Raw genomic sequence first — 19,052 nt, forward strand, 5'->3', positions numbered from 1 at the left:
CATGATGGACATGTCGGCTATCAGTGACGGTAATTCCCTAGTGCTCCCGGCACAGGAAAAGTAAGATGATAACAGAGGACTGTAAAGTACGGCTCTATAGATGATGAAGGATGCATTTAATCAACTGCCCTGGACATGACAAGATGTAGGATAGATGCCGAAGACATCTGGAATATAAAGAGTCTTGACGATGTTCCTTCATCCTGGGAAAAGATTCATTCTGCTACCGTGGCCCAGTAACCAAACTATAGGGAGATGTACACAATACATAGTCATCATCCAAACAATGGTTTGGCTGATCATTCGGTGGCAGCTACCTCTTCCCGATTGACCATACCGGGCAGCCGAGCGCTTCTGTGTTTGCTGTAAGAGAGGCTCGGTCAGACTCGTCTCGACAGCTTATCTCGCCAATAGAGATGAGCGAACCTGAGGTTCGGTGATTGGACCAAACGCCGACTTTACACAAAAAACAGAGTTCGTGAGCTTTACATATGAACACTACTCGCTGTGCTCAGGTACGCTCGGTGCTCAGCCCAGTGCGAGCCGCTTGCAGTGTTCAATTGGCTCCCACATGGGGTAACAACAGCATGATCGGATAAAACCTGGAAAAACCCAAGCCACCTGCCCCCGGAAGTGTTCTGTTTATGGCTGGCTGCATGTGGGCGAAGATACGAACTGCCCAACTCCAACTAGTGACTTCCATTGGGGTTCAGGTCAAGTCCGGCTCCCAAACCGTTTCTTATCTAAAGTTCGGCTGAACCCACCGAACCGAACTTCCACCGGTCCGCTCAACTGTACTCGCCAAGAATAAAAGGATCGTCAGTCTGAAGTTTGGATATGTTGGATCCTTATCTCCCCCGACATCATCTCTTGGGGGGAAAAGGGGCGAGTCTGTAGGCCCCTGCAAACGTTAGACTGTCGACTAAGCCCCCCAATATTGTCAGGTTCGGTCAATGCTAGTCTTTCTATATGGGGAGTAAAAACAGAGTGGTTTGCTGGTGTTCAAGACAGCACCCAAAGCGCTTGCCCACTAGTCGCCTTTACTTTCCCAGCTACAAAATAAGTCAAAGACTGTGCAAAATAGAAGACTTCAGCCAATGCAAAAGCTCTTCACTAGATATATAGGGCCAAATTAAGAAGAGAATTAAATGTCTTGGGGGTCTTCCCCATCGAAGGACCTTCGCATCGCTGCTCAACAAGATTCATAACGACAAGTCTTTAATATTTGTCGCCATAACCTGAGACCGGAGTTCTCTGGTCACTATATAGCACTTTCAATTTGGCAGTAAATAGCGGTAGTATTAGGTCATTCTATGGCATTCCTATTTAGACTCCATGATCTTTTATTTGTCATTATAGTGGCACTATTCTGTCACAAATGTGGCAGTATTACTAGTTTCACACTAAGGTGGTATAATTTGGAAACTACATTATTTGTGCATTTTATTTAGTATTATTTGCATTTTTGTAATTTAGTCTCCTTTTCTCCCAATTATAGAGGGCGTCCCCTCGTAATCTTTTAGCAATAGGGACTAAACAAAGTTAGACATACACTTTAGATGATAACTATCTGATTGCTTGTTTGGCCAACAACTACCAAACTCCACATACATGCACACTCAGTATAGCTGAGTGTGCACGTGTTCGGAATATCAATAATGTGTTCAGCCAATATAGACCTTCAGGTTGTGGGTAATCTTCCCACAACCTGAGGGCTTATCATTGGCTGACCACCTTCTCCATATTCTGAACACATGCACACTCAGCTATACTGAGTGTGCATGTATGTGGGGTTGAGACAGGTATGTTAAAATTCAACATGTCCAATCCATCCTTTCCCCAATATCAGCCACTGGAGGAGAATATTGACATCATGTATATGACCATTGGCCACATTTTGTCCTGCGTCTGTGAGCGAAAAGGGTTGCTCAGACTCCTCCAAAAAACCAGAAGGGCATACAAAAAATACAATGATCTATTGCTCCATCTTGATACATGTTTCATGATTTTGGTAGTAGATTTACAAACCAGGATGGCCAACACTATACATTACGGCCATAGAGAGGGGCAAATGGCATCTGCAACTGCCAGGTACAAAAATCTTAAAAATTCTCCAAGATGACTATGAGTAAGTAATCTTCTATTCGCCAATGCAAAAGCCTCCAGGTAATGCTTTGTCATGGGTCTATGAACTCAAAAACTCACAGTAACATTTTTTTATTTATTTTCTTTATTTTAAAGTTTTTTTTCCCAATAAAAGATTTGGATTGTTTCGAAATGCTGCTAATCAGCAACTCTGATTCTTTCCCCAATAGGAGGTGCCTTATAAAAGCGAAGCTACAAAAGACAGATGTCTACAGTGATTTCATACGGTTATCTGGAACTCCGGCTGCGATGAACATGAGAAAACATGACACTAAAGGTTATTTTAACATTAAGTCATGTAAAAGGGAAACGGCCTAATAAAGAGGTTATTCCTCCTCACACCAGGGAATAAATGTGTCGCTACCGGGAGGGGCCCTTTTCCTGTCTATCTTGGCCAAAGCAGATCAGTTGGTGTTCATGTTGGACACTCCAAAAAAAAAAAAAAATATAGACTGAAAGGAGAAAACAATAGATGTGGAGACTGTTAACCCAACAAATCCAAAAAAAAAGAAAAAATAGAATAAAAAGAAGAGAAAATAATAGATGTGGAGGCCATTAACCCATCAAGTAAATAAAAGAATGAAAAGAAGAGAAAACAATAGATATGGAGGAAAAAAGAATGACAAGAGAAAACAATAGACGTGGAGGCCGCTAACCCAATATATATATATATATATATATATATATATATATATATATATATAAATAAAAAGAAGGGAAAACAAATGATGTGCAGGCCGTTAACCCAACAAATAAAAAAAAACTAGAAAAAAATTAAAGAACAGGAAACAATACATGTGGAGAAAAAAAAGAATGAAGATTGAATAATTGAATAATAGACGTGGAAGCCATCAACCCAAAAATTAAAAAAAAGAATGAAAAGAAGAGGAAACAATAGACATGGAGGCAGTCAACCCAACAAATAGAAAAAAGAATGAAAAGAAGAGAAAACAATAGATGTGGAGAAAAAAAGAATGAAAAGAGAAAACAATAGATGTGGAGGCAGTCAACCCAACAAATAAAAAAAAGAATGAAAAGAAGAGAAAACAATAGATGTGGAGATAAAAAGAATGAAAAGAAGAGAAAACAATAGACGTGGAGGCCGTCACCCCAACAAATCTCAAAAAAAAAGAATGAAAAGAAGAGAAAACAATAGATGTGGAGGCCTCTAACCCAACAGATTAAAAAAAAAAGAGAATGAAAAGAAGAGAAAACAATAGATGTGGAGAAAAAAAAAAGAATGAAAAGAAGAGAAAACAATAGATGTGGAGGCCTCTAACCCAACAAATTCAGAAAAGAGAATGAAAAGAAGAGAAAACAATAGATGTGGAGAAATAAAGGAATGTAAAGAAGAAAAAGCAATGCCCGGATACCCAAGAAATCCCCCCCCATAAAAAAAAAAAAAAACAGAATGAAAAGAGGAGAAAACAATAGATGTGGAGGCCGTCAACCCAATAAATTAAAAAAAAGAATGACAAGAAGAGAAAAACAAATTACAAAAAAACCCGAAAAGAACAGAAAACAATAGATGTGGAGAAAAAAAAGAATGAAAAGAAGAGAAAAACAAATTACAAACAAGAATGAAGAAGAAAAAACAATAAACCTGGAGGCTGTTAACCCAAAAAAATTAGATCTAGACAATTCTAAAGTCATCCAAAGAAAACAATAAAAAAAAAAAAAAAAAAATTGCCCAAAAAATTCAGGAACTAATGTACATATAGTAAGAGGTTAATAAAAAAAAAAGTGGCAGGTGACTTAAGAATTGGAATAGTCTCCCCTTAAAAAATAAAAAGAAAAACTGTTGATGCCTTTGAAAAGAAAGAGGCACAAAATAACAACAGGGGGCGAGTGCCTGTCAGCCACAAGGGAAAAGATCCATAATGCTTATTCTCTTTTTTTTTTTGAAGGCTGTTAGAAATCGGATTCAAGTAAGAAAATATAAAAAAAAAAAAAAAAAAAAAAAAGGAGCAGCCCGGCAGAAGGAGCGGACAACCCTCTGGAGGTTACAGCCATTTCCTGTGATCAAGAATAATGCGCTTCAAAAGTTGGTTTTCACCAATTCCGTTGATCAATTGCGCCTCCTCTATCTAACGCTAACGCTCTCTCTCTTTTTTTTACTGTTTACATCTGATGTGACTCAATGACAAGCGGTGTCTGAGCCGCCGAAACAGAACTGTCATGTTGATTTATGAGTGCGTCAAACCACGACTTGTCCAAACTGAAGCTTGCAGTTCATTAATTACAGAGTTGTGACTTTGAAGTCAGCTCTCAGACTGCGGTTTCTAACATTTGGCTTAATTTGTATGCTCTTGAATGTGGATCTCTGAGGGGGAAAAAAAAAAAAAAAAACGAAATTCCCTTCTTGTCTTTGAACTTCTTTTGACCGCACAATAATCATCCCTTTGTCCACAGTGATGCCTGCATCTCAGAGTCATTAACACGCATTGAATTGCTACTGATGAATAAGCCCTACTGAATTAAAGCAACAGCCAGCAAAACAAAGCTAAGAGCATTTTGCGCTGCGATATCTCCCAATTACATGCATTTCTCTCCTTGTGCCATTTCCATTTTAATTACTGTTGGCCCGTTAGATTTACATTTTAGACACTTTCTAATCTGTTTCCCTTTTTTTTTTTTTTTATTCTGCAGGACTGGGGAGTAATGAAATGGATGGGCAGAGACACAACGTATGCGCCGGTGTCAACGTCGATGGCATTGTTTAGCCGGTGCACCGGCATCCAAAACCCTCTGGCCTTTAAAGGAAACCAGTAATAAATATCTTGCCGGTTGCCCTCCTTAAAGGGAGCCAACCACTAGATTTTTGCCCTATAAACTAGAGACTGTGCCATAATGGCGCTAGGATGCTGACTAAAATGAAACCTTTCGTTGAGTAATACAAGGGTATATTGGAGAACAATTTTTGACCAAACTTTCCAAAAGGACGTAATTTGTGCACAGGACTTTGGGGGTCAGGTCCGTTGTAATAATTTTTCCTCCTGCCTTAACTAATATCCTTTATTTAAGTTTTGCACCGTTGTTGGCGGCGCATGCGCATTGCTATTGAAATGTTGCCTTCAATAAAATGGTTCCGAAATCAGCGCATGCTGAAATCTATAGTGCCATTTTATTGAGCTGCTGCCTCACCACCATGCCGGAGCTGCTGCCTCACCACCGTGCCGGAGCTGCTGCCTCACCACCGTGCCGGAGCTGCTGCCCGACCTCCATGCCAGAGTTGCTGCCTCACCAGCGTGCCGATGCTGCTGCCCGACCACCGTGCCGGAGCTGCTGCCTCACCACCGTGCCGGAGCTGCTGCCCGACCTCCATGCCAGAGCTGCTGCCTCACCAGCGTTCCGGTGCTGCTGCCCGAGCACAATGCCAGAGCTGCTGCCCGACCACCATGCCAGAGCTGCTGCCCGATCACCATGCCAGAGCTGCTGCCCGACCACCATGCCAGAGCTGCTGCCCGACCACCATGCCAGAGCTGCTGCCTCACCACCTTGCCGGAGCTGCTGCCTCACCACCGTGCCAGACCTGCTGCCCAACCTACACCCCATCTACTGTCTCCTTCCCTTATGCTATAGACTGTAAGCCCAAAAGGGCAAGGCCCTCTTCCTTCTGTACTAGTCTGTCTACTGTAACTTGTATATGTATTCTGTATGTAACCCCTTGTCATGTACAGCACCCTGGAATCAATGGTGTTCTATGAATAAATAAATAATAATAATAATAATAATAATAATATTGAAGACACTGTGTACACAAATGAGTGGGTACAGTACATGTGCAGATTGAACTTGTAATTTTCATCAGCGCATGCACCGCCAACACTCGTAGTCATCTCTGCACTGTCCTCAGTATAAGGGTGCACTCACGCGCGAGAAACTCGCATCACCTGGAGTGACCGCACACTCTCCAGACTGGAGCGTCTCAGTTGCATAGAAACACATACAGTCCACCCGCTCCAATCAGGAAAGTGGACGGGTGATGCGATGCAAGACTAACGCGAGCAATACACTCATGTGAGCCCAGCCTAATGATGCTGGAGATCGCTCAATGCGCATCTGCCGGTTACAGTGTCATTTTATTGAAGACACTTTGTAGACAATTATGAGCGCTGATGGCGCATGCGCAGATTTAATTTGATTCATCAGCGTATGCACCACTGTCACTCAATCTCATCTCCGCACTGTCCTCAGTATAATGGTGCCAGAAATTGCAGATTCTGGTGCAATTTTATTGAAGACACTGTGGAGACGACTATGAGCAGTGACAACGCATGTGCAAATTAAATTTGTTATTTTAAACAGCGCATGCGCTGCTGTCGTTCATAGTCATCTCTGCACGGTCATCAGTATAATAGTGCCGGAGATCACTGTATACACATGCGTGGATTCCGATGCCATTTTATTGAAGACACTGTGGTTACGAATATAAGCGATGAGGGTACATGCGCAGATTGATTTTGTTATTTTCATCAGTGCATGCGCCGCTGTCGCTCATAATCATCTACACAGTCTCCTCAGTATAATGGTGCCAGAGATTACTGTACGTGCATGTGCTGATTCCAGTACCATTTTATTGAAGATGAATATGAGTGGTGATGGCGCATGCGCAGATTGAATTAGTTTTTTCCATCAGCGCATGGACCACCGTCGCGCATAGTCATCTCTGCACTGTCTTCAGTATAATGGTGCTGGAGATCGCTGTACGCGCATGCGCCGATTCCGATGCCAACTATTGAAGACACTGTAGAGACGAATATGAGTGATGATGGCACATACGCAGATTGAATTTGTTTTTTCCATCAGCGCATGGGCCGCCGAAGCTCAGTCAGCTCCCCAGTGTTCTCAGTATAATGGAACTGGAGATTGTGGTACGCGCATGCGCTGATTCCCGCGCCATTTTATTGAAGGGAACTTCACAATAGCAATGCACATGCACCGGCAGCAGTGGTAATAGCAGCTGTGGTGCAAAATTTAAAGGAGGCAAGGCAGGAGGAGGAATCATTACAGAGGACCCAACCCAAAAAGTAATGCCCTGATGCTCAAGCCTGTGCACAAATTACGTTATTTTGGGAAGTTTGGACTAAGATTGCTCTGCAATAATGCCTTGGATCTCTCAACTAAAGGTGTCATTTCAATCAGCATCCTAGCGCCATTATGGCAATGTCTCTAGTTTATAGGGTAAAAATTTGACGGTTGGTTCCCTTTAAGGAGGGATTCTGGCAAGATTTTTATTTCACTATTTGGGTTATTTTATTTTAGTACCGTAAAGTCAGGTGTGCGTCTTAATTAGTCTTAAAGGTTTTGTCTGGCAAGACCTTAATATGATGCTGACCCCAATCTCAGGTGGTCTCTACTTCCTGTTTAATCAGGTCAAAAGAGAAGTGGCAAGAAGTGTCCATTCAGCCAATCACCGTCCTCAGGAAGTGACCGGCAGAGCGGGAATTTCCGACCATTTGGTTCATCAAGATGAAGAGAATACATGGCGCATGCACCAAGGCCAATTTGATAGGACGAAAATCACAGTTTTGATCTAGCGCTGGGCTCCGGGTTTCCTCGAATCCAACTCTATTTTCTATATTCCATTTTCACTGTGTTCATGTACATTGCTATGGAATATGTTGGCGCTATATATAAATATTGGTGATGAAAATTTTATTTTTTCGCTGTTTTGGAAATTGGTTGTGTTTTATGCCTGGATTTTGAAGTAACAGGCTTCCAAATAACATACTGAAATTTGATGCCAATATGTGGCTGTTTTACGGCAGCCTGTTTCTGCAAAATCCAGGCTCATGGAAATAGCAATATATGTGTATATACGTATATATACACACACAGAGAGTCGGCAGAACCCAGAGGAAACCCAGGGAGAACATACAAACTGCTTACAGACGTTGTCCTTAATGGGATTTGAACCCAGGACCCAGGTGCTGCAAATGCTAACCACTGAGTCACCGTAGAGAACTAACCACTGAGCCACCATAGAGAGCTAACGACTAAGGCACCGTAAAGAACTAACAACTGAGCCACCATAGAGAGCCAACCACTGAGCCACTGTAGAGAGCTAAACACGGAGTCATCGAAGAAAGCTAACCACTGAATGACAGTACAGAACTAACCTCTGAGTCACCGTAGAGCACTAACCACTGAGTCAAAGTAGAGAGTTAACCACTGAGTCACCATAGAAAACTAACCACTGAGCCACCATAGAGAGTTAACCAATGAGCCACCGTAGAGAGCTAAACACTGAGTCACAGTACAGAACTAACCGCTGAATCACCATAGAGCTAACCACTGAGTCACCATAGAGAATTAACCACTGAGTCATCATAGAGAACTAACCACTGAGCCACGGTAGAGAGCTAACCAATGAGCCACCATAGAGAGCTAACCACTGAGCCACTATAGAGAGCTAGCCACTGAGTCACCGTAGAGAACTAACCACTGAGTCACCATAGAGAACTAACCACTGGGTCACGGTAGAGAGCTAACCAATGAGCCACCATAGAGAGCTAACCACTGAGCCACTATAGAGAGCTAGCCACTGAGTCACCGTAGAGAACTAACCACTGAGTCACTGTAGAAAACAACTTAGCCACTGTAGAACGGTTACCACTGAGTCACCGTAGAGCATTAACCACTGAGCCACTGTAAAGCGCCAACCACTGAGTCACTGAAGATAACTAACCACTGAGCCATCATAGAGAACTAACCACTGGACCACCAAGCTGCCTATATAGAAGCAATTATCTATTCTAAGGGCAAATTTGTGAACTTCATGATTCCACTTGCTAAAAAAAAAAACTTGGGTCCATGTAATAGTAAATGCCCCACAGCTGTTTAGTTCTACCAGATGAGCTCATCTGACAGACCATCGATTGTCAGGTTTTTTTTGCATGCTGTCTGAAAAGACGGATGAGTGGCTCTTACAATAGTGCTGGCCACATGAAGACATATGCTGGCCCCTCCGCATAATAAGCACGCCTGCTTGTCCTATTTACACCACATTTCACAGTTCATTATATCGGAGGTGTAGGCACAACACCCCCACCACATGGGACCACGTCAGTCTGGTGGGCAATGACGGCGGTAATTGGTCAATTACATTTTACCAACTTGTCATCGGACTAATCCGAATAAAACGGTCATTGGATTGGTGCTATCATCTGTGCAATTTGGTTGATATCGCCAGTGGCTCTCCGGTTGAGCTCCAGTGGTGGCACTAGTTGTAGGTCCACAGAGAATAACGGGAAACCCAAGGCAAGATTAAAATTGGCTCCAATTAGGGTGCTGGATTTTGCCAAATCTCAAATACTGCAAATGTTTGGGCGTTTAGATGTCCTCAAAATGGCTATTTTTGGGTGTGTTTTGTTGCCCGATTTGTGGCACTAGCCCAGCAAAACTGGTCAATTAGAAAGAAGAGTCTTAAACTTGTTTCTCCTCCCTGCTCTCTCCATTACTCCTAGGGCAAATGTCTCTCTCCCTCGATTTTCTCGCTTGCTAACAATACAGTTTCTCTTGAGTCTTGGACAAGTTCTCCGTTGCCAATAGCAAAGACGACGAGAACCCACAAAAAATGGGCCCCCATTGTGGCCACATGGCCTGCATGTCCGTCTTACTAGACAATCATCCCACAACTTGACGTATCATTCGAAAAACCAACTGAAGCCTTAAGGGAACTTTACACGTAGCTACATCGCTAGCGATGTCTCTGCCGATCGTATCCGCCCCCGTCGTTTGTGCGTCACGGGCAAATCGCTGCCGTGGTGCACAATATCGTTAGTCCCCGTCACACGGACTTACCTGCCTAGCGACGTCGCTGTGGCCGGTGAACCGCCTCCTTTCTAAGGAGGCGGTTCGTGCGACGTCACATGGCAGCCGTCCAATAGAAGCGGAGGGGCGGAGAGCAGCCGCAAGAAAGTGACGCCCTCCTCATTGCCGGAGGACGCAGGTAAGGTGTTGTTCATCGTTCCTGGGGTGTCACACGTAGCGATGTGTGCTGCCCCAGGAACGACAAACAACCTGCATCCAGCACCAGCAACGATATTTAGGATTAGAACAACGTGTCAACGATCAACGATAAGGTGAGAATTTTTGATCGTTAGCGGTCGTTCGTACGTTTCTCACGCAACGACGCCGATAAGGCCGAATGTGCATCACAAATTCCATGACACCAACGACATCTCATTAGCGATGTTGTTGCATGTAAAGAGGCCTTTATTGTCAAGGTTGGTCCCTTCTAGCCTCCAACAGGATAAAGTTAGTTATCGTCTTCGTACAGATTCGATGGTTAGAAAACAATGAATTTTTCCCATCCCCTCTTCTCGAAAGTTCTCCTGGACGTCCCAAAATCTAAAATGTTCAAGCTGGGATCACTCATGGGGCAATGTATTCTGACACCATGGGGCTGAACGTAATGGGTTTTTCTGCTGTCACTTTAAACTCTACAAACAGTATTTCTGGTTTTGCAGCATTTTTTATTGGTTATGTTTTGGGGTTTTTATTTATGTTTTGGGTTTGGCAATTTTTTACTGATCACGACGGAAAGAACGATCAGGAATATGGAAATTTAGACCAAATCCCTTTATTTTCCGGGTAGATTAGCAGCTGCCGGAGGTGTCTCCTTACTCCTTTCTTCCTACTGGAAACACATGGATGCTCAGCTGAGCTGAGTGCGTATGTGTATGCGCGACATGGGACAAATAGCTGTCAGTCGGACACCTATCTACTGTGTATGAGTAGCTTTCTGGACCTATTGATGGTCCTCCATCGGAATGATCCTAGCAAGGATGGAACGTGCCCTTCTAGAGAATAGTAAAGGTATACACAACAGGTTGGGACCAACCACTGTTTATCTGCCAATAATAAGATCCGAGGTGAGAAATAAAAATATAACATAAGTAGCAACGAATAGTTAAAAACTATGCCGCAAGATCGGACCGGTTGGACTTTGACTGGGTTCATTGAAAATTGGGCTAGTTAAAGGGAACCGGTCACCAGATTTGGCAACTATCCGCTGCGGCCACCACTAATGAGCCCTTATATATACAACGTTCCAGAATACTGTATATAAGAGCCCAGGCCATGCTGTATAACGTAAAAAAAGGGCTTTATAATATTCACTAGGTAGCGGTCCAGTCCGATGGGCGTTGCTGCTCTCTGATCTGTCGCCTCCTCTATCCTGTCCGGTGCCTCCTCTTTGCTGCAATGTCCGTCCTCCTTCTTCTAAGCCCCGTGTGCATGATGCGTTCTACGTCATCCACACAAGCCGACATTGAGGTCCTGCACAGGCGTAGTTTGATCTGTTCTGCTGAGGGCAGATCAAAGTACTGTAACGCGTAGGCACGAGGAAAGGTTAAAGACTGCCCGCGTATGCGCACTAAAATACTTTGATCTGCCCTGAGTAGGGCAGAATAAAGTGCGCCTGTGCAGGACCTCAATGCCGGCTAGTGTGCATGACATAGGACACGTCATCCACACTGGACTGTGAAAAAGCAGGATGGCGAACGCTGCAGAAACAAGGCGCTGGACCAAGGAGGAGGTCCTATGCATGAGCATTTTGATCTATCCTGCTGAGGGCAGATCAAAGTATTGCAGTGCACATGCGCGGGCGGTCTTTAACCTTTCCTCGCGCCTGGCATTACAGTACTTTGATCTGCAGTCATCAGGGCAAATCAAAGTGCACGTGCGCAGGGCCGGCCACTATGGATGACATAGGATGCATCATGCACACATGCCTCAGGAGAAGGACGGCGATCACAGCAGAGAGGAGGCGTCAGACCGGAGAGCAGCGACACCCATCGATCCGGACCGCCCTCTAAGTGAGTATTATAAAAGTGTTTTTTTACATTCTACACAGTGGCCTGGGCTCTTATATACAGTATTCTGGAATGCTGTATATAAGAGCCCACTGGTGATGGCCGCAGCTTATAATCACCAAATCTGTTGACAGGTTCTCTTTAAAGTGGGCTTTACACGCTACAACAAATCTAACGATGTGTCGGCGGGGTCACGTCGTAAGTGACGCACATCCGGCATCGTTAGTGGTGTAGCGTGTGACAGCTACGTGCGATTGCGATTGAATGTAAAACCGTTCATCGCATACACGTCGTTCATTTCCTTAAAATTGCACGTCGGGTTGTTCAATGTTCCCGAGATACCACACATCGCAGTGTGTGACACCCCGGGAACGATGAACAGATCTTACCTGCGTCCCGCGGCTCCCGCCGGCAATGCGGAAGGAAGGAGGTGGGCGGGATGTTTACGTCCCGCTCATCTCTGCCCCTCCGCTTCTATTGGCCGGCTGCCGCGTGACGTCGCTGTGACGCCGAACGTCCCTCCCCCTCCAGGAAGTGGACGTTCGCCACCCACATTGAGGTCGTATGGAAGGGTAAGTACGTGTGACGGGAAATAATCGTTTGTGCGACACAGTCAACAAATTGAACGTGCCGCACATACGATGGGGGCGGGTACGATCGCATACAATATCGTATGTGATATCGTAAGGTGTAAAGCAGGCTTAAGACCAAAAATTGAAGACATGACTTGATCTGTGTGCTCGACCGGTGTTGGAGGTGCATTTCATTGCACGCATTATTTTGACCCGTACAACTGGACCAATATGGTGCAAATCATCGGTCAGCATGAAAAATGAGCCATGTACACGGCACACTGGTTATAATGGGTCCATATGTCGTCCATAGTGGACACGTACCAATTACACGCTGGCCTATACGAGCCCTGGTTCTGCTCCTCCGCCATCAAGTTGCATGCTTTCTCCCACCATTCCATATTGACCACTAAAGTGGTTTACTACTAGATCAGATTTCCAAAGACCAACCATGCGCCAAACCAAAAATAGACAAAATTGCAAATAACCGCCGTCCGCGCGGCGCAGGATTTACCTCTTTCGGCTGTTTTCCCGCATGTTGATGCTGTAACAGCTGAAGCTGCAATTGCTCCTGTTGTTTCTTATAAAACTCCTGAAGCTGCTGCTGTGAAAAAAAGGGAAACCAGTGTCAATTACCGCGTGCCCAGTGACAACTCTGCATTTGTTTTTTGTCTTGCGACACAAAAGCGATTTGAAAAATAGCGTTCTTTTATCTGGAATGGTCTGACCTTTGCGTTTCAAATCTGACAATAAATTCCGCGCGCTCGCGAGGTTCTCGGCGTCGCCGTTTGAAAAAGTAATCTACAAATTGTACTGATAGGAAACATGGTGCATTATTATTTTATTTTTATTTTTTTTTCCTCTCTCTCGTTCCCTTCTTCCTCCCCGCGCAGGCTAATTAAAATAAGGCAAGGGATGACCTATGTTTGTAACAACAAAGACGCGGTGCCCTTGGAGAGGAACTTGGTAAATCTCGCTTGTGCAATGCGTGCTTTCATTTAAAATGATGGGTTTCAAGTACGGTTACCTCCGGCCACTGTATACATGGACCTTAATCCACTCAATTTCATTAAATGGGATGAAAAAAAAAATGACTGATGTAAAAAAAAAATAAATAAAGAAAAGAATAGAATAAAGCAAATGGGATCCATAGGCAAGGAAAAAAAATGTATACAGAAAAATAGCTCGTAATTGGGAAGTGGACATGTCCGTCATTCAAAGCAGAACATAGCATGCATATGTCTACTGACCTATATGGCAATTTTCAAAATGTTGTCCACTACTTTGGCATTAATTGGCGTATCCTTAGCATAGGTCATCAATGTCCGACAACCCGCACCTACAATGATCAGCCTTTGTTGGTGTCGGCGATTGCCGAAAATGCTCACTTCCGGAGCTGCTCCATCATCTGATAGTGGCTGCGGCCGGATATTGCACATCCGCCTCCTTGGTAGGTGGATATGCACTACCTGGACGCGACAACTATCAGAAGACGGTAACTCCGGAACTGAGCATTTCCGGCCCTTGTTGCTGCCACAGATACCGAGAACAGCTGGTCAGCGGAGTTGCGGGGTGTCAGACCTCAGTCAATCAGATATTGATGACCTATCCTAAGTATCGACCATAAATGTTAACGTAGTGGCCAATCTTATTACTAAGACCGATTGCAAATGGACGCCTTCAACCACTTCAGATGAAGGGACATATCCTTGGCCCAACTTATGGTGTGTAGTGTTGCACAGATTACACAGTGCCATTTTAAAGATTAGAGGGGTTATCTATCATAACTACTACTGATATGTTTCAGTAGGGCGTAAGATGGACACACAAGTCTCCTGCGTAGGAGCTACCTCTCTGCACCAATACAGGATGCCTCTTGAGAGCACAGCCTATACACTATGGAGCATGTAAGTATACTAATTACTGGGGTCAATACTGATCTATCCCATTAGGCATTGGGTTGACACAGAGGGGTCCCCTGCACAGAACCTCTCTCTTGGGGCCAGATCAGGATGCCTCTAATTGACATAGTTCATCCATTCCATGGAACACACACCTGTACAGATTACTGGGGCTGATCTTGTAAGAAATTGAGTATCTTCCTTTTAAATGGGCTTTCAGAGAATTGAAACATGGGGAAAGGGATGGAGAAAAATGTCACAAATTAATAACAGACTCATTGTTCACTTGAAAAATCTCCTGCCCTTCCATTGCCACCAGACCAAGGCTTTCTGATAGTTAGTCTTTGGTTACTTGGATACATCGATGATGTCCCTGAGCTCTAACAAGACCACTGCAGCTAATCAATGGTCTCAATGATACACCAATAAGGCCAGTACTTAGCTCCAGAAAGGACATGGGATGTTAACACTACGGAAACAAAAATAAAAGGGGCATTGTATTTATTGGTCTAGATCCAATGGCTACGAATGGACAACTCGATTTGTGCTGCCAATCCTCCATGGCAGCCAGTCTTCGCTTCTGTGCATGACATCTTGGCTCAGCATCCTTGGTGCCTCTGATGCTTAATAAGTTAAGATATGTCACATGGAGACCTTATAAATGGCAGATGCGAAGACCGACGGCAACAAAGTACTTGACCGATTGCTGTATCAGGGCAGCATGAATTGAATTGCTCATCTCTACTTATGGCCCTTGCCCTACTTGGCCTATTTTTTTTTTGTTATCCTAGAGGCAGGGGGCGTCTAGAGCGGTTTTATAACAAAAAAATGTAATAGGGAACCAGCTATTACAAGAGAAAAGATCCAGTGCCCAAATTCCTCCCACACTTTAAGCTTCATTACAGTGACACAGCATTTCGTTATGAGAAGCACGCTCTCCTCTTTGCATAATCCATTAGTAGGCCACATTCTTTTATCCAGATCACTCGATTTGAAAAAAAAACAATCCCACCTGGTTTTAATATAAAAGAAGAAGGCTATAACCGACATGAGAAACTGTTTGTCCATGCACCATAGCCTTCCATTGGTGATAGGTTGGGAGAATCTCAGTTGAACTATATGGACAGTGGTCTATTTTCTAGTAGGATAGAAGATGCTTGAAATACCACCATACACTTAGACTACTAGACAACTATTGGTTCCAGCATTCACCAGAAAGCCAAGAGACTCAAGGCTTTTCAAAAGTGTTGAGTCTTGCTTTTCAGTTGAGTTTTATAGACTCCTACTCAGGTTCTGCTATTGCCGAATTACGTGAAGCTCCATGACCTATCTTCTTTTCTTCTATACACTAAAGGGGGTGTTACACGCAGCGATATCACTAGCGATGTCGCTGGTGAAAGCACCCGCCCCCGTCGTTTGTGCGTCACGGGCAAATCGCTGCCCGTGGTGCACAAAATCGTTCAGAACCGTCACACGGCGTTACCTGCCTAGTGACGTCGCTGTTGCCGGCGAACCTCCTCCTTTCTAAGGGGGCGGTTCGTGAGGCGTCACAGCGGCGTCACTAAGCGGCCACCCAATAGAAGCAGAGGGGCGGAGATGAGTGGCCGTAACATCCCGCCCACCTCCTTCCTTCCTCGTTGCCGGCGGCCGCAGTTAAGCTGTAGTTAGTCGTTCCCGAGGTGTCACATGTAGCGATGTGTGCTGCATCGGGAACGACGAACAACCCGCGTCCTCTACAATCAACGATTTTATGAAAATGAACGACGTGTCAACGATCAACGATAAGGTGAGTATTTTTGATCGTTAACGGCCGTTCGTGGGTGCCAAACGCAACGACGTCACTAACGATGCCGGATGTGCGTCACGGAATCCGTGACGCTGGCGATATATCATTAGATACGTCGTTGCGTGTAACGCCACCTTTAGACTACTAGACAATCATTGGTTTCAGTAATCATCAGAAAGTGAAGAGACTCAAGTCTTTTCAAGAGTGTTGAGTCTTGCTTTTCGGTTGAGTTTTACAAACTCCCATCCATTGCCAAATTAATTGAAGAGCAATGGACATACCCAACCCTACACGAAGCTCATTCAAGTTTCTCCTTCAGTCTTGCATCCCAAAAATAATGCAATAAGGTAGGCAAAAGGTCTCAATGTGGCTTCTACCCAACTGTGGAAACTATGAACCTTTAGTGCATAGGTTGCCTGATCTTTCTTCTCAAAAAGAGCTTTCATGGTAATTGGTGGAGGAAGGTTGAACTAGATGGACCTAGGGCTTGGTTCAACCTACGTAACTATAGTAATAACCATACATTCCCTTGTAAGTGGACAAGAGTTGGTCCCATGGTGGTCTTCGCATCCATTAGCAAATAAAAGATCGAGGAACCAATCTAAAGGGATGAGCAACGGGAGAGGAAGGGACGTACCGGCTCCCCACATTTAGGTATGCAACCGATAGAACCAGAGATACTACACAATCTATCATAGAGTCGGGAAACGTTACCTGCTGAAGCATGAGCGCTTGTTGTTGTTGAAGTAGGACCTGTAGCTGTTGGGGTGTGAGCACTTGCTGTTGCAGGATTTGTTGCATTTGCTGAGGAGTGATTACTTGGGGTGTCATCATAGCCACTGAGACTGGAACCTGCAAACAATAAACGCACATCTTAAAACACGGGAAGTTCACCGTCTGTCGTAAATCCGCCAATGCAGACAGGACGTCATGCAAATTCCATCCCAAACCCGCTTCCCCAGCGACCTAAAACTGCTACCTAAAAAATGCATATATCATATCGTCTGCTCAGCTGAGGACTGCTTCCCGGCTTCATCCAACGTACAGATGTTTCCAATTCCCCCCACACCCCCCCATATTATGTGAGATACCATTAAAGCAGTTTTCTGTGACATTTCGATGACAAACAGCTACAGTGATGAACCTGATAGCATTTCATATTTGCAACTGTTAACACATTTCTGCTCAGGCGTTTCTGTTAAAGAACCTGTACTGTGTATTTGAAAGGATGATGTCTTCTTCAGATAAAACACTGACATTAAAATGACAGCCTGTCTCGGCCAAGGTTACACAAATTGTATTCAAGCGGCTACCTAATGACAATGCTACGAAGGCTGCAAGCTTCCTAGAATGTAATTTACCTATTCAAAATAATCACCGCACTTGTGTTTAATTTGCCAGCGTGCAGGAGGCGTATTGTCAGGCATTTTACGGCGCAAAAAAAAAAAAAAAATTAAAAAAAATAATACATTTTCCTTTAAATGATAAAACTGTGTAATCATAGGAATGTGCGGATCAATAGATTAAAAAAAATATATCTTGCAAGTTCTAAAAAAAAAAACATTATGCATCACCCCACCCCCAAAAAAAATAAAAATAATCTTTCACTTTAAATTATATCTATAAAAATGCCTACAAATAATAAAATATATAAATATTTATTTTTAAAATTGCAAAATATAGTAATATATAAACCTATTTTTTTAAAAATGCATATAAAGAAATATAGAAATATTTATAAAAAAAATGCATATAAATATCCAAATATTCATTTTAAAAAGTATACAAATAGTTATTAAAAAAAGCATATATATATATATATATATATATATATATATATATATATATATATATATATATATATATATACATATATATATATATATATATAAAGAAATTAAAATAGTTATTAAAAAAGTGCATCTAAAGAATGCATAAATATCTAAATATTTCTCAAAACATGCATATGAATATATAGATATTTACTAAAAAAAATGCATGTAAATAATAAAGAAATAAATATATAAATATTTATTTAAACATGCATATGAAGAAATAAGTATTTTAAAAAAAATGCATTGAAATAAATAATTCTAAAAAAAAAAAAATCAAACGCATAGAAACAAAATATATATTTATTAAAAAGTATCTAAATAATAAAGAAATAAATATTTATAAAAATGAATATAAGAAATATTAATATTTTAAAAAATGCATCTAAATAAAGAAATAAATATCTAAATATTTCTCAAAAAATGCATATAAAGAAATATATGTATTAAAAAAGCATCTAAATAATAAAGAAAGAAATATGTATAAAAATGCATCTAAATAAGAAATATATAAATATTTTAAAAATGCATCTAAATAATAAAGAAATAAATATCTAAATATTTTTCAAACAATTCATATAAAGATATATGTATTTTTTTTAATGCATATAAATAATAAAAAAAAGTATAAAAAATGCATATAAATAATAAATAAATATTTAAAGGATGCATATACATAATAAAACAATCTATAACTATGTATTAAAAAATGCATAGAAAGATGTATTTTAAAAAAATGCATATATGTAAATATTTATTTCTAAAAATGATTATAAATATATTTATTACAAAAAATATTAGAAGAAAAAAAAATTGTTATACTTTATAAATCTCCATAGTAAAAAAAAAAAAAAAAAAAAAAATGGGATTTTTTTTCTCTCTTTTTTTTCCTCTTTCTTTCACTGATCTGCACAAATGCATTCTTATTTTTAAAGCTGCCATTAAAGAATACGATATGAAAATCAGATCTATATGGATATGACTGTAAATGAACA

The 19,052-nt window shown here is 42.2% G+C and overlaps 1 protein-coding gene across 3 annotated transcripts in view; it reads right to left on the minus strand.

Annotated features, from left to right (window-relative positions):
- Positions 1-19,052, minus strand: part of FOXP1 (forkhead box P1) — a 918,681-nt gene that overhangs the window by 141,998 nt on the left and 757,631 nt on the right. For all 3 annotated transcript variants that reach the window (XM_075321416.1, XM_075321417.1, XM_075321418.1), the window contains 2 exons: positions 16,940-17,077; positions 13,053-13,142 (listed from right to left, as the gene is read on the minus strand). In XM_075321416.1, the coding sequence (XP_075177531.1) occupies positions 13,053-13,142; positions 16,940-17,077 (228 nt within the window). The remainder of the gene's footprint in view (positions 1-13,052; positions 13,143-16,939; positions 17,078-19,052) is intronic.

The sequence above is a fragment of the Anomaloglossus baeobatrachus genome, chromosome 8 (genome assembly GCF_048569485.1).
Source record: "Anomaloglossus baeobatrachus isolate aAnoBae1 chromosome 8, aAnoBae1.hap1, whole genome shotgun sequence".
NCBI lineage: Eukaryota > Metazoa > Chordata > Amphibia > Anura > Aromobatidae > Anomaloglossus > Anomaloglossus baeobatrachus.